This window comes from Dipteris shenzhenensis, chromosome 19 (assembly GCF_047967505.1).
Source record: "Dipteris shenzhenensis isolate YYH24624 ecotype China chromosome 19, Dip_SZ_1.0, whole genome shotgun sequence".
Taxonomy (NCBI): domain Eukaryota; kingdom Viridiplantae; phylum Streptophyta; class Polypodiopsida; order Gleicheniales; family Dipteridaceae; genus Dipteris; species Dipteris shenzhenensis.
In genome coordinates, this window is record NC_141614.1 from 44,727,266 (window position 1) to 44,740,343 (window position 13,078).

Here is a 13,078-nt window from a genome sequence, read left to right on the forward strand (position 1 = left end):
AGAGGCTAATAGAGCTCAAGAAGCTCGACGAAATGAGGTTAAGAGTGGTGTATGACATTTGATTGCATCTAAAAAGCAAGGACCTTAAGGAACGCGGCCTTGCGCTACTATATAGCATGAGGAATACTAAGCATATGCTTAAATATCATGGGATGGATCCATATCAAGTTGTAGAGATCATGCTGCAAGAGTCATGCCACATTGCAACCCTTGACGGAGTTAAAATGGATGGATTCATCAATGGAGTAAGCTTAAATGTTATTATGGCCCCCTAACTCTGCCACTTATAAAGAAAAGAATCTAAAGAAGGAAGTTGCTTGAATGAATAGGCAAGCAATAGAAGAGACCCAAGCCCCACCAAGCCAAAACAAAAAAATTAGGGCTCATATCGATTTGCAAGGCCATAGTAGAAGGGCTAGGCCCTACGAAAGATCTAACTATTGCACCTGCTAGAGTGCAAGTGGACTTTCAACTATGTCGGGAGACAATCTACTCCACAGAAGCCTTTGTGGACCTTGAGGTGAGTCACAACCTGATTTCCCAAAAGGTATGCAGCCAGCTCTTATCATCCAAGGTAATCCTCAAACCCACCCCTGTCACAAAACAAGCAATAAACAATCAGAGAACATTGGCCGTAGGATATGTGGAAGTACCAATTTTGGTAAATAACCATAGTGTGGCAAGCAGATGCTATGTGATGCCTGTAGGTGCATGGACAAATGGGTAATCCTCAACAGGACCTGGTGTTGGGCCTCAATTGCCAAATTGACTGACGAGAATGTATAATGACCTTGAAAAGCAGTTATCCCGCACCTCTGTGATCCCAATCAGTTTAGGAGACCTAGAGTTAAATATCTCTCTGGCCTACAAGTCTAATAAAGCACCCACCCAGGTCGGCAAACAAACTAGAGATCCACACACAAATGTCCAAACTTCAACATCTTCCCATGCCACAGCCGTTACTCTATGTGGAAAAGCTAGTACCATGATAGTGCCTTCATCCTGCGAAGGACATAACCACCAAGGCACCCAGAGGAAAGACACAAATGCCACTAACAACTATACCCACCATAGCAATGGTGCCAACCCCTAGCTCTCCAAGTCAGGCGAAAGGACACTACTAGATCCCCAAAAGTGGTCACCACACCAATGCTTTCCATCATCCAGTGAGAGAACTTCATCTTGCCACCTCACTTTATGCCACACTAACAATAATGTATTGTTTGTTATCGTCGCACTGGTACATTCACACTAACACCTTGCCATGCCATGATAAGCATAACGCCCCACTTCTAATGCTCTATCACATTGCAATAAGGTAACAACGCCCCATGGAGCATTATAGAAATCTCTAAAAACTAGCTCTGTGACCATCCACATCACGTTAGCATTTCTGTCAGAATTCTACCAAATTTTTTTGAAATTTTCTACTAGCTTCATTTGACTTCCAGCGTCCATCCAAGCTCCCCCCAATGTCATCAAATTCTTCCTCATCCACCAACTCCCTTGTTGTTAGCTTGAAATTTGTTTCCCTCAAAATTCTAACCTTGACTTCGAATTCAAATCTGATATCCACCTTCCTTCCCCAACTAATCTCATGGTCACTGCCTAGACATCCGAAACCACCACCTCCCACCCCACCTCAATCATAACTCCCTCCCAACTACATGAAGAAGAACTCCAAGAAGTCCCCAACCCCAAACTCCAAGATGATCCTAACCCCAAGGTTTATCAACAAATGGCAGGGACCAAGCAAAGAAGGCTAGAGGAGTGTGAAGAGCCAAAGATGGACATGGAATATGTAGTTACATGCACCTCACATTCCCCTCTTGGAGCAAAATGACTCAGAGGCAGGATCATGCATTCAAAGTACAAATTTAGTACCACTAGCAAGAACATACTCCACTATCACACTATACCTTGCTTCAATTCCCTGATGTCTAGCCTCACCTGTAAGCACTAGGCCATGGCTAATCTTTTTCCTTGTTGCATTAACATGTCACTAAGTTTCTACAAAACTATAGCACAGCTACACATACTACATTCACCAGGAATAAGGATGAGGAGCTTAGATAGCACCACCTTGATCTCAACGTAGTAAGGGTGGTATACAAGTTGCCAGTTATCAGCAAGGAGTAGAAAAGTATTCGCAATATGCCTATCAAGCTATAGTGTGTGGTAGACTACACCACAAGGAAGCACCTTGGCAGCATCCCCTTGATGCGATCCAGCTCTCCTCTCTAATCAAGCCGACTTGCGCTTTGCAGTTCCTCACAAGAGTGGAGGCAACAAACCACCTCAACAACATCATGCCCAACTTGTTGGCCCACCTACATACCTTTTTGGAAGGAAACCAATAGGAAATCAAGTAGATCATTGAGGGATACGAAAAGTGGTTGAGCACAAACTTCCTTTTGAACAAAGAAGGTTCAAGTCCTTGCCATTTGGAGATGTTATTTTGCGAATCTTTTTCAACACCCAATCCCATCTGTCTTTGTTTGAACATTTGAAGCCATAGGAATGCCCAGGATCCTGATGACCTCATCTTCTGTGATTCGTTGTTTAACACCCTTTATTCAATAAAACCTCCAGGGGTTCATTTTTTGTCCCATAGAACTTGGTCTTCTTATGATTGATCTTAGACCTTGAGGCAAGGTAGAAGATATCTAAGCTTTGGAGCGCCGTCCCAACTAACTGAGGATCATTTCGAGAGCTGAGGTTTGTATCATCTGCAAACTGTTGTCTAATAATCTATTTCCCCCCTTCGACAAACAATGCCTTGTATATTTCCTTTGTCCACTCCGTCTTGGATTATGCACACCAAGGCATTTGTTGCAATGGAAAAAAGCAGAGGAGAGTGAGTAGCCCTGCCTGATAGACGTCCTAGGCTGAAAAGGTTGGGAGGATATGCCATTGATCTCCACTTTAGCCCTTTCTTGACTTAAAAGCACAACAATCAAGAAACAAAAAGAGGTCCCACCCCCACCCTTTCTAGATTATCCAAAATGAAACCCCATTCCATCCTGTCATATCCTTTATTGAAGTCCACCTTGAGGAAGCAAGTATCTTGTCCCTGTGCATCTATGTATTCCAGACCTTCCCACAACATAACGATTGCTTCAAGAATGTTCCTTCCTCAAATGAAACCTTTCTGTTCCAGTCCTACATTTTTTGCTTTAATCTAAGCACCAAGGCCTTGGCAAAATTTTTATAGCAATTGTTCAGCATAGTCAACGGTCTCCAATTTTTTAGGTCCTCTTTTTGACCCCCTTTCGGTATGAGCTTGATCATGCCCATATTAATCAAAGGATTGAGATGGCCTTGTTGAAGGGATTCTTGCCAGAGAAAAACTAGAAAGGGACCCATTACTTCCCAAAAGACTTGATAGAATTTTATAGGTAGTTCTTCTTCTCTCAGGGTTTTACTTTTGGCCATTTCCTTCACACCACCTCCAATTCTTCCATTGTTAGATCTTTGTCTAGGTATAGGCCATCAAAGTTTGACATTGTCTTGGGCCTTACTCTATCGCACAACTATCTAGGTACTAGTTTCTCAGTTGCTAACACCTCTGGTTCCCCCCAAAATTCCTTTAAAATGGTCTAACACTACCTTCAGTAGTTCTATCTATTCTCTTACTACTCTTCCCTCAACTACAAGCTCCTCTATGCCCTACTGGGCAAGTTTCTTTTTGAGAATTTTAAACATGTTCTCATTTGCCCTATCTTCCTTCCCTACCCACCACTCTCTGGTGTACAACTGGGTTTGCTGGGCCTCAATTGAAGCTTCTAGTCTTAACTAATTTCAAACAATCTATTAGCTTAGCCTGACTGTCAACCAAGGCATCATTTTCTAAGGCTTGTATTCTATCCTCCAGTTTTTTCCTCCTTTCATGGCAGCAAGCTTGGTTAGCTCTTTTGGCAATAGCTTCAAGAAAGATTCTAGTTCTCTCAATTGCCCTTAACCATTTATCTACTATATAACTAGCTGAGAGCCTCCAAAAGTTGACCTCTAGATCTTGACTATTGTTTCCTTGACATAAGGGAGCTACAGTTTGCTTTGAACCATTATTTGGAGTTTTTCCCTACACCCCTATCCAATCTGAGTAAAATGGACTTATGGTTCAGGAAAGGGAAGGAGGAGAAAGATACACACCTACTAAGCAAGGAGTCATCTATAATACTTTTTGACAAGTAAAATCTATCAATTTGGGATTTCTTGTGACAATCCCAACATTGATTATTGCACCACAACAAGGTGGTGAGCACCAGTCGGCTCACCCCGAGGCCCAAAGTTCCAAATCTATTATGGTGTTGCCAATGCCTTCCCACTTGTCTTTGCTCAGCTCCATCATGTTGAAATCACATCATGAGAATAGTTTTACCATTGAAAGGACACTTGTCCCACAAGAGATCTTTGCTCGTGACTATGTTGGGGGCGTAAATGGAGAAGACATCACAATCTAGCTCCTCATGGCGAAACTCAAACCTAAAATATGCTAGAATCACACTGATATGCATATATTTTTAACATTGATGCATCATGCATGGTAAAATACAAGGAAGTGTGCATGCCCAACCATGAAAAAGATATTCAACCCACATCAAAATTTATGAGCCCATGGATATTACTCAAAGTAAGCCCTATGAAGACTATCATACCCATCGAACAAACACATATGCTGGAAGGACATCGATGCATATTTTCTAACCCTAATGCATGTTGCATGGTAAAAAATAAGAAAATGTGCATGCCCAACCATGCAAATGATATCTAATCCGCATCACACTTTTCAAGTGCATGTATCTTAATCACATTAAGTCTTGTTCAAGATAATACCCATCGGACATATGCTAGAAGCACACCAATGCTAGGTGGGGTTTAGATTAAAGAACCATACCATCTATTAATATGTGAGGCTTTGTATGTCTAAATGGGACCAAACTTGGTAGGATGATTGGTTTCAATAACTTCTAAATACTTACAAAGTTTTGTTCCATTCGGATCAATGTATTCGAACTTTCCCATGATGCACCCCAATTATAAGTACATAGGTGGGAGATGGATTTATAAATGATGGCATCAAATCAAATTTGAGGCTTTGTATGCCTAAATAGGGAAAATTTTGATAGGATAATTGGTTTCAATATCTAAGTTTTGTTCCATTTGGGTCAATGTATCCCAACATGCCAATGATGCACAACAATTTAGTGCCTAGGTGGGTTATGGATTGAAAAACAATGCAATAGATTAAAATATAAGGCTTTGTAAGTCTCAATAGGACAAAACTTGGTAGGATTCTTGGTTGTAATATATTCTAAATACTTTCCAAGTTTTTTTTCTATTTGATCAATGTAGCCCAACTTGCCCGTGATGCACCCCAATTTTGTGCCTATGCGAGGTATCGAGATTAAAATATGGCAACATCTATTAAAATATGAGGCTTTGTAACTCTAAACTAGACCAAACTTGGTAATTTGAATTTTTTCATTGCCTACTAAATCATTACCAAGTTTTTTTTCATTTGGGTCAATGTATCCCAACATGCCATTGTTGCTCCCCAATTTAGTGCCTAGGTGGGTTAAAAACAACCCCATCTATTAAAATGTGCAAGTGTGGCATGTCCAAATGGGACCAAACTTGGTAGTATGGTCATTTGAAGTATCTTGTAAATTCTTTCTGAGTTTTGATCCAGTCCAACTTTCCTCTCATTCATCCCAATTTAGTGCCTAGGCGGGGCATGGATAAAAAAGATGACATTTATTAAAATGTGAGGCTTTGTAAGTCTAAATGGGACCAAATTTTGTAGGATGCTTGGTTTCATTGTCTTATAAATCCTTACTAATTTTAATTCCATTTTGGGCATTGTATCCCCACATGACAATAATGCGCACCAATTTAGTGCCCAAGGAGGGTTATTATTTAAAAAATGACGCCATCCATAAAAAATGTACACCTCTACAAGTTAGGATTAAAAAATGATGATGGATTTGAGGAAGGATTTATCAAAATTATTGCAGCTATGTTTGCTAATGATTTAGCTATTTTATGTTTAAATGGTGGTGTAGTAGGGAGATTTGACCTGCACAGGTCAAGTAGGCTCCCATTAATTCATTTGATAAAATATGGTATGGATCAAGGCCATATATTTGTGGTTAGCCTTCCAAATGGGAAACAAGTGTGTTCACAATTATTTGTAGATGATATTATGGCATACTCTTCAGAAGGTAGGGACAGTGTGTTTTCTCTGATATGCAGTCTCTCGATTTTGTGTGTATATTTGGCAGAAAATTTATGCCCTTAGGTCTGGAATGGGCAAAAGAGCTAGAATTACAAAGGATCAAAACAGGGAAGGTTGTCCTGTATCTAGGAGCCCTACTTGACATTGGGATTACAATGAGGAAAAGGTTCAACTGGTTTAAAGAGAGAGTCAAAGCCAAGCCAATCAAAATAAAACACTTGATAGGATGCTAGAGGTAGACATGCCCTTTAGTCCCACCAAAGTATGGTCTTCCAATTTAGAATGCAAGTGGACATACATGGTAGGTTGTTTTTTTTTACAAGCATTGATATAAAAGTTGATAAAAATGTCAAATATACAAAGTGACAGCATTGAATAAGCACAAAAAAATAGCATACACATCATTAATAAAAGTGTCAACAATCTAGAATGAAATTATTTCAATACTTTTTTGACATTTTTCCAATGGTTTTTGGGTTATAAGGTTTTTATATTTACATCAACGCTTTCCTGGGAAAAATCCTACATATTAGCGCGTTGCACATCATTTTCGACCTATCTTACTCACTATTTGCACACCTCCTTCCTACCCCATTACCCTAATCTCTCAAAACAGCTGCTCCCACACCCTATGCCGGTGTTTCATCTAGCAAGGCTAAATAACATGACTATATTTTCCACATTGTTCATGTTTTGTACCTTTGGTTTAAGCTTTTGCTTTGCAAACACATTCATACGCCTCACACTCTTCAAGAGGTAAATGTTTTCAATATCTCATACAAAAGCTAAGGTATATAGAGAGAAATTGCTTCTAGTATTTATACTTTTCATGTTTTTGGGAGATTTTTTTCATACCCATTAAGAGGTGAATGTTTCCAATAGTTTATATAATAGCTAAGATAGATAGGGAGAAAATGACATGTCTGATCCTACTTTCTTAACATTTTTTATGTTTGTTGGTCTCTTTTCTAAAATTTTCTCTTTGAAAACACATTCACACACCTCATACTCTCAAAAATATGAATGCTTTCAATATTTATGGCAAAATCTAAAGATTATACCTCTTGCCTATAGTTGTTAGTATGGGTCCTACATAGCAAAACCCCATTTTTTTAAAGGTTGTAGTGAGGTTCTAATGAAGTAGTGAGATGATTAGATTGAGAGGCATGCGATTTGGTTTAAGAGGAGTTGAGATTGGCATAGATCACATCTCATTAGAGTCCTTAAACAAAGTGGGCAACCATAGTCTTGCTTAGAGTACTTTGTGAGCAATGACATTTGCTATGAAATGTTTACATGCCATGTTAAAATGGGCTTCCTACAAGACTAATTCTATGTACTCCTTCCTAATATACCTCCTCACTACATCATGCCACGATGGTCGTCCTACAAGACTCAAACACTTAACACACCTCCAAGGTTGCTACATCATCCTTTGATAACAATGGCTCTTGCTATGATTTCAAGTAGTGACCTTCGTTACCAATCTTCTTGCGTGAAGTTTCATGTGCTTCTTTTGACGCTATCTTGTAGCTTAGGAGTTAGATACCTCTTTGCACCACATCATGGAGTTATTTGGCTTGAAGAGAGATGCATCGTGGAGTTATCCAGCTTGAAGAAAAATCCATGAGGAATTTCATCTTCAAACTCAGCTCTTCACGTATGGTTACCATATAGTGTTGCTTTGCCTTGCACACCACAAGTGTGAAATCAAACTCCATTGCAATAGGCATTTGAATTTCTTTGTTGCATGGCTTGTTGACTAAGTAGAGCAATGCTTGTTGACCTACATAGAAGTTAAAGTGGTTTGTAAGCAAATGGTGCCTATATTTCTTAATTACATAGAGGCCTTCTTGCATAGTGATGGTGTAGTTCTTCTCATTCTCATTTAGCTATCTATTGAAGAAGCATACAACATAATCAAGCAGATTTCCCTATTTGAGATGGTGCACATCAATTGGCATAGATGCATCAATGTGCATGTGGGACTTAATTTCCTCTCAGGATGTCAAAGGGTGAGGACTTTGATGAGGGTTTCTTTTAGTGTTTGAAATGAGCTCTCATGTTTCTCACTCCATTCAAAGGCAACGTGGTTTAGGTGGTAGATGGGTTTTGCCAAGGTGTCAAATCTTAAAATCAATCTTTGGAAGTAGCCCACTTGTCCCACGAACACCTATACTACTTTGTAATTCTTCATAGGAGTTAGTTCTAAAATCACCTTGTTTTTTCATTTATCAATCAATTCTTCGTTTTGAGACAAAATGTGTCCAAGTATCACACCAAGTATTACCTCTTAAACTAGCATTTCAAGAAATTGAGAAAGATTTGATACAACTCCCCAGAATGCCAATTTATGGGTGATTTATGGTGTGGTACTTGGACTTAACTAACATTAATAAAAGAATTTTCTTAGAAACTTGAGGTGATTTTCTCAAGAGGAATGCACAAAAAGGTAATCCATAGAAACCTCTAGACATTTTTTGAATTGGTTTGTGAAAGTAGCTGGAAAGTAGTTCGATCATTAAGATGATAAATGGCCTTTAAAGGACCCAACCCAAATGTGGCATGTATACAAGATCATTTCTATCCTCAAACTATAAAGCGTATAGATAACAAGTGTGCCATCTCTCAATTTTGGTTTCTTGCTTCTCTCCTCCTCACATCTTGCCCTCTTCCCACTTGGCATATGCTTTGATGGCAAGAGGACCTCAATGGGGCCATAGCTCTAAATGGATAGAAGGGACTCCACCCACTCTTGGAAAACAAAATTTCAAAAAGGATCACTAACCCTTTCAGAGATCATCTTCCCTCTCGCCCTTCCACCCTCACCCACTCCTTTAGAAGGACTGCTGGCTCAAAACTAACACAGCTGTTAAAGACACGTTGAGGCTATTTAACATATAATGTGTGGTTGCATATGGGCCAAGTACATAATGGCATATAAGCCAAAGATGGTTGTGTCTTGTTGGACTTATTTGCAAAAAATAACATGGTTATCACTTTACGTGGCATTCCTAATGATTGCAATCTAGCATGCAAGGGCATGGTCACATGTGAGAGGAACGGTATAACATGTCAAGTGGGTGGGCATGCTCGTTTCCTTGTTCATAGTTTTAAAGATCGACTCGGGATATATTTGGAGCTATTTGCAAATTACTGATTGGGAAGTCTGAAGAGGTGGCAAAGGATATTAAGATCACCTCCTTAGCACCATGAATGGGTAGTTGGGGTCACCTTAGCATCTCTATCTAAGGATACAATCTAGACAGAGGGTATGTTGCTTACATGAGTGACTATTGGCAGGTCGCTAGGATAGGAGCACCATAGCCCTATCCAATGCCCAACAATATGAGTTTGATCAGGCAACACTAGTAGCGTAGATGAGAGGGCCAAATACAATTGGATGAAGCTCTTCAAATGTGATTGAAATAGCATCTAGGTCCCTTTCGAGATGCCAATGCTGAGCTAGAAAGCCCATTTTCGAGTTTATTGTGCTAGTGTTGTAAAGCGGAGATTTCGCCACCGTGATGAGGATCACTTTTTGGGGTTGGACATGTGTGGTATTAAGTTAAGGGGTTAGTGTTCACAGGAAACATTTTCATTAATAAATCACAAAATTTGGGGTTTCAAAATCTTGAAGGTTTTTCTTGAGGATTTGCATATTTAAATGCATTGGAAATCGTGAGTGATAGAGGAACAGACTTCGTAAATGACACAATTCGCATATTGATGAGTGAGTTCCTCATTGTGCATGGAAAATCCGCACAATGCCGTGCATGTTGAGGCGAATCGTAAAGACTAGGTGTAACAAAAATTCCTAAAACTTTGCAAGTTCTACGAGATTGAGAAGACATATATACAAGAGATGAAAATGGAAATGCTAAAGGTTTCTGTGGTGAAGAATGTGCCACGTGGGCACTAATAAAGTTGCTTTAATCACTAAACCTTTTCGAGATGTCATGTGCCAATGGAGTTCCTTCTCTAGAAAATTGAATACTAAATGGACTTTTAACAATCGTTTGCACAATTTGGCTGCGCTTGATCCCCTTGTACAAAGCGGGCTATGGAGATTTCACCATCAGTATTGCCCCCTTCCAATCCTCTTTACTCTTATGTTTGTGAGCATCAGCATGAATTTGGCTTCCCTCTCATCAATACTCATCGTATCATCGTTAAGAGAAGGAAGCTACGAGCTCGACTCGGCTATCTCTTCTCGGTTGTCTTGGTTCTTTCTTTCTCCTACTCAGTTTTATTTTCCGTGGTATGCCTCAAATCGTTTTCATTTCGCTATATCTGACTTATTGAAGCAAATGGCTACCTGTGCGTTATCCTCCTTCCAAATCAGACAATGCTTGTTGTTGCAGGTGACTGTAGCTGTTGGTCTACAGTGGGCCATGTTGCTTTATGGTCTTGTCAGTATTACGCTTCAAAGGAACGCCGTTGAGGAAGGTAAGGTTTTGACTACTCTTTATGCTTCTCGCTTGGCTGCTTTTGGAGTATGTCTCACCTAATTCCTCCCATTACCTACCTATTTTAAAGGTCCTTGATCTCAACAAATTCTTCCATACATACAACCTGAGCTAAGATGAAACCTAATTGAAGAGGCTTTTATTTTTCAATGGAGAAATTAAATTGATTTCTTAGGGGAAAAGATGGAGATAGCCCAGTTAAGCTAAGGTCAAAGGGATAACTTTAAAAGTTCATTGCGACTCAAGACATCGTTTACCCACCTATAGGCTCTAGGCTAATCAAATGTGAAAAATTTATCGTAGAAGGGTTTTAAATTCTTACCCTCATAAATAAGAGGGGAGGGACCCTTTTCCTTATAAATAGAGGGACACCCTCATTATTCATTCTTCTCTTTATAACCCCCTCCCCTTGCGTTTACCTTTCCTTCCCTCCTCCTTTTCCGCTAGGTAATACATTCTTGAATTCTTTTCAATTGGGGCAAGCTTTTTGAAGTGAAAAAGTATTTGTATCAAGTATTGAATGCTATTTGTGGCTTCCCATTTTGTCTCCTCAGTCAGAGGTTCTATTACACCACGTTCCAATTGTCAACCTCAGGGTACTAAGATATTTAACAAGTGAGCTTACATTTTGAGAGAAAGTCTCCCCCACTTCTGCCCTCCTCCTCCTCGCCCCTGTCCTCTGTTCCCTCCTTGTCACGTGTGGGTACAAGAACAAGCTGCCACGTGTACGTGAGTATAGCCCAGGGGTGCCAAGTGGCCTGGCGGTGTGGGTTCCAGATGGACAGCACAATGATGATGAACGGATGGTATATGCCTGCACAAGTGGTCGGTGTATGAGGCAGGTACACAGCCATGTAGGTGGAGGTATAAGGCCATCATACGTGGCAGTGGCAGAAGATTATGCAGCAGAGGAGCGAATGATGGACTGCAATAGGCCTTTATAGTGGGTCGGCCAGCCCTATGGGAGGGTTGGTGGAGGGGCAGACCAGCGCTGCCCTAGGTCTGCTGGGTGGCCACACGAGGTCACGTCTACCTGCTTCTGAGAATGGTGGAGAGACTGCCCCCCTTTGCCCTTTATGTAGGGAAGCCCCTCAGACCTCACTTCACCAGTACCCACAGACACTACACAAGGAGTAGGCAGCAGATCCTCATTGAGGACTGAGTTTGAGAAGTCCTTTGGTAGAGCATTAGAGTTCACATCAGGAGCCAGACACTGCGGCTTCTTGCTGTAGGTATATGCTCATCTGTGGGTGACACTTTGTACGAGTGATCTGTTAGAGATAGCATCTCCTGTATCAAAGACTGAGGGCCATCATTGTGGGTTGAGTTCAGGGCCGAGTTCAGGGACGCCTTGGAGGCACAGCTGCCATGGACAGGTGCGGAGGGTGCAGGGCTGTATTCACCTGCCCCAGGCCCATCTCGGGCTGTTTTGGTGGTGCAGCAGCTGCACGCTCAGACACTGCGGCTTCTTGCTGTAGGTATATGCTCATCTGTGGGTGACACTTTGTACGAGTGATCTGTTAGAGATAGCATCTCCTGTATCAAAGACTGAGGGCCATCATTGTGGGTTGAGTTCGCCGACTTCAGGGACGCCTTGGAGGCACAGCTGCCATGGACAGGTGCGGGAGGGTGCATGGCTGTATTCACCTGCCCCAGGCCCATCTCGGGCTGTTTTGGTGGTGCGGCAGCTGCACGCTGTTGCAGGGGGCTGCGGAGCAGCATTCACCCGCCCCCCAGCCCTTTTCAGGGGCTGCCAATAGGCTGCTATGCCTAGGGCTGCCAGGCTGCCAATAGGCTGCCATGTTGGTGCCTAGGTGGCACCCTGGTTGGGGGGTCAACCTGGCCCCCAACCATGGTCAGACCCCCCCACCAGCAGGTCGGGTACAGCCCGACCTTGGGGTGGACCTGGGTCGGCCAAACCGCCTCCTCCAGTCGCCTATTTGGCATGTGTGGGGGCCCTATATATAGGGGCTCCCCCCTCCAGCAGTAGAGGCATTTTCCCATGAGTTCGTGTGCAGTTTTCTCTCTCTCTTTCCAGTTTGCAGTTTGTGTGCTCTCTTTTGCTGTTCAGCTCTGCTGTACTTCTCACATGATCTCCATTGTGCAACATACATCAAGTTGTTTACTGTTTCCATTGCTGTTCATATCTCACAGGTCTGAGTGCACTTGTGCAGATCTGAAAGAACTTGTGTTCACACGTCTATATCCACGAGCCTGTAGGATTCTGGGTTTATACCTTCCGCTCTGTTTAGGGTTTGGCTAATCCAGCAAACCCCTCTTGTATAACATATTCATCGTATTAGTAGAGTTTTAAAGATCTTGCCCCAACCCTACTCTGTTGGCGGAATACCCTTGGAGGGCCTACAAAGAA

The 13,078-nt window shown here is 41.6% G+C and overlaps 1 protein-coding gene across 2 annotated transcripts in view; it reads left to right on the forward strand.

Moving 5' to 3' along the window:
• Positions 1-10,143: 10,143 nt before the first annotated feature.
• Positions 10,144-13,078, forward strand: part of LOC147890524 (phosphatidylinositolglycan-like protein) — a 50,071-nt gene continuing 47,136 nt past the window's right edge. Inside the window, exons 1-2 of one of the 2 annotated variants that reach the window (XM_087390833.1) lie at positions 10,144-10,463; positions 10,603-10,687. In XM_087390833.1, the coding sequence (XP_087246959.1) occupies positions 10,302-10,463; positions 10,603-10,687 (247 nt within the window). In that variant the 5' untranslated portion in view covers positions 10,144-10,301. Of the gene's footprint in view, positions 10,500-10,602; positions 10,688-13,078 lie in introns of both variants that reach the window. The other variant, XM_087390832.1, reaches the window with a different exon arrangement.